Source organism: Bison bison, unplaced genomic scaffold, assembly GCF_000754665.1.
Source record: "Bison bison bison isolate TAMUID 2011002044 unplaced genomic scaffold, Bison_UMD1.0 scf7180017861046, whole genome shotgun sequence".
NCBI lineage: Eukaryota > Metazoa > Chordata > Mammalia > Artiodactyla > Bovidae > Bison > Bison bison.
In genome coordinates, this window is record NW_011491618.1 from 994,316 (window position 1) to 997,608 (window position 3,293).

The 3,293-nt window shown below is 49.6% G+C and overlaps 1 protein-coding gene across 1 annotated transcript in view; it reads left to right on the forward strand.

Annotated features, from left to right (window-relative positions):
• The first annotated feature begins 1,329 nt into the window (after window positions 1-1,329).
• WNT9B (wingless-type MMTV integration site family, member 9B) overlaps window positions 1,330-3,293 on the forward strand; it is a 5,756-nt gene continuing 3,792 nt past the window's right edge. The window contains exons 1-2 of the mRNA XM_010832506.1: window positions 1,330-1,348; window positions 2,471-2,612. Of these exons, the coding sequence (XP_010830808.1) occupies window positions 1,330-1,348; window positions 2,471-2,612 (161 nt within the window). The remainder of the gene's footprint in view (window positions 1,349-2,470; window positions 2,613-3,293) is intronic.

Sequence of the window (3,293 nt, forward strand, 5' to 3'; positions counted from 1 at the left end):
CAAGTTCACAGATTATCCATCCTCTGTGCTTCTGTTCTGAACACTGATCACTTGCTTGGTTGATCGCATCTGACCTGACCAGGGGGCAGTGTCTTCATTACAACCACAGGTTTTGTCTTGATGCTTACTTGATCTCTGATTGTTCATCTGAACCTCAAGGAGCTCAACTAACATGTGGGGGATGGAGATTTTTGCAGAAGGGCCTGGTGGATGGGGTTCTCAGGCCTGGGGTGCCAGAAAAGATGGTTTCTTAAAGGAGAACTGATCATGCCCATGGACCCTGGAACAGACTGGAACCTCCAACACCTATAATTCTCCTGAGGTCCAAGAAGAAACCATCTCTAGCAGATACCTTGGCATCCGTAGGGCATGTGTTACAGCGTTTACTAGCACTGTTTAAGGAAACCAGCTGAAGTATTTTCCAAGTTTAATGTCACAGTACTCTTTCTTCAAAGGAAAAATGATCCCAGACTATAACATAGAAAACAAATATTGGGTGGGCTAAAAAGGTCATTCGGGTTTTTCCATAACATCTTACAGTAAAACTTGAACAAACTTTTTGGCCAACCCAGCAAAAGGGAAACTGGGTGGTATGTCTCTCAACTGTCTTCCTAGGCCCTTAAGGGGGTCCCTGAAGCTGTGAGGGGGTACTTTTTGAGAGCAACCCTGGGCAGACCAGAGCCCGGTGTGGCCTGAGGCTCCTGTGCGGTTGACTGCCTTTCCTGACCATTAATCGCTACTAAGTGTCATTACTGCTAATAAAATTAACCGACTTTATACTGGACTCCTGGGGCCATCAATCACAGGGTCAATTACACGAAATTAAAAAAACAAGGAACCGTTGATGGGGGAAAAGGTGTTTGCTGAACTGAGCTCACAAGGACAGCCCAGGGAGTGTGGTACTCCACAGCTGTCAGGAGGTGGGTGATCAGAGATGACACCCTTAATTAGACAAATTGACTCCCAGCCTTGATGTTGTTCTACAGACAGAAGTGTCTCAAGCAAGAACAGTGATGACCACAGGAAGACTCTGGGGCCAGGGACTGAAAAGCTCCCGAAATTCTCCCTCCCATTCTTACTTCTGCTTCTCTCTCTGTGTTTGAATCACTTTCTCTCTCTCTTTGGATCAGCTTTCTCTTTGTACCTCCTGAGTTACAAGCCTAGTCACCCAAAGAAAGAGAGAGAAAGCAACTGTGTGCTTGCTCTAAGTCAAATTCCAAATTCCCAGAGAAAGAATGGATTGGCCCAGCTTGGGTCATGTGATCCTCAGTGGTCCAATCAACAGGCCAGAGCAAGGTCACATGGTATAAAATGGCTGACAGGGTAACCATGGCGGTAGAAAGACCAGGTAGGCAGCCAACCCAACAGGTGTCTGCAAGAGTAATTTAAGGGACTTAGTAATAAGCACTCAAAATATGGTAGATATTGGAATTCCCTGGTAGTCCAGCGATAAGGACTCAGCATTTTCACTGCCGGGACCAGCTTCACTCCCTGACTGGGAACTAAAATCCCACAAGCCATGCAGCACAGCCAAAAAAACCCAAAACCATGGTAGATAATATTGTGTAGTAGAATATAAGTTATATAATATAGGTCTAATGATATAAAAATAATATGCAAATGTCATTTGAGACAAACCCTGAAGGATGTGCAGCCCTGTTGGCCCCAAATTCCCAGCATTCCCTGTTTGTCCTCTTACCTGTCAATCACTACTACAAGGGAGGTCCCAATTTCTGAAACATAGGAACTGCCTGAGCAGAAATTGTCCTTCACACCCACTGCTGGTGTGGGGAGGAAGACATTTGAGGGGTTAGATGGCTGCTGTGCCCTTTGCTCCTGCAGCCCCCAAGCTGCCCTCCACACCGGAGGCTGGTCAGGGTGGGGCCTCCTGGGCTGGAGTTGACATCAGGTTCTGCTCTGGACCTGCCAAGGGTCGAGCTCTGAGGAGGGTTTCCTGCCAGACTGCAGGGAGGGGTTTGGGTGTAGACCTGGTGGACTGGAAATTTATCCATTTGCCCCCAGATTAATGGTTAACGGGTCCCTGCCCTCACCCTGTCTGGGAGGGGAGCCCAGGGCCAGGCTGGACCGGGAGGAGCCTGATAGCATCTGTCTCTACTCAGGAGTTTCGGAGATATGCTCCACACTGGGTTGGCTGCACCTGATGGATTTGGAATCTACGGGTACTCTCTGGGGGCACTTGGGGCCTGGCCAGGACCCACACCCTCCCTGGGGCAGACAGGCAGGGTGTGGCATCCAGCCAGATGTCCTGGCTGGGGCAGGTGGCTCCAAACAGGAGAGCCATGCCCTTGGCTCTGTGGGATGTGGGCTTCTCTGACCACTCAGGGCTTGGCCACAGGGCTTGCCTTGGCTGGTGGTGCTTGAGCACGAGTGACAAGTCTCACATCCAAGCAGGAGCTTAAGAGCCAGCACTGCTTCCACCTTTAATCTTTTCCCGTGGTTATAAGGCCAGCATATTCCAGAAAGGGGCTGCATCCTGGTTGCCAGATTGATGTATATGTTCCACCCACACCGAGGGCCACCAGGGTCCAGGAAACAGCAGATAACTTGAACTGGGAGAAACATCTCATGGATCGCCTCTGGGGGCATGGAAGGTGAGCTCTGTTTGTAGTCCTCACCTTGCTGCTGATCTGCTGTGAAAAGAGGGCTAGTCATCACCTCTTTGTAAAACCTAAAACCTTTGTTTCCTTATCTGGACAATGGGAAGATTCTGGCCAGGTTAGAGAATAAGGCATCTTGCAAGAGGAAAGAGTTGAGAAACCCCAGCCGGGGGAAAGTGAAACAGCAAGTCAAAAGTCTGTGGTTAGTAACTTTTCATACAGTCCTCCCGGCAGTGCAGGAGGTGGAGAGGATCACTCTTCCCACTTCCCGGAGGAGAAAAATCAGTCCTTCTGGATGACACAGCTAGGGAGTGACAGTCAAGCCACTGGAACGTGGCAGCCTGACTGAAGCATTCCTGGACTTCAGATACAGCAGAATAAGAATTCAGGGGCTGATAGCCTGATGGAAATGCAGCTTCTTCATCTGCGTCCACCTGTCAATCCATCCACCCATCCTTCTTCCTTCATCTCCCCATCCTCCCAATCTTCCATCCATTCAGGTATTCCCCAAGTATCTCTTGGTAGCAGACATGGAGTGTCCAGATGGTTAAAGATCTATGGGGATTGTGGAGACAAGTTAGCTTGGCCTGGTGTTACTTGGGCAGCTACCTAATGTAAGGGGGAGAGGGATGCCAGGGCCATTGGCCGGATACCTTCTCAGTGGCTACATCCCTC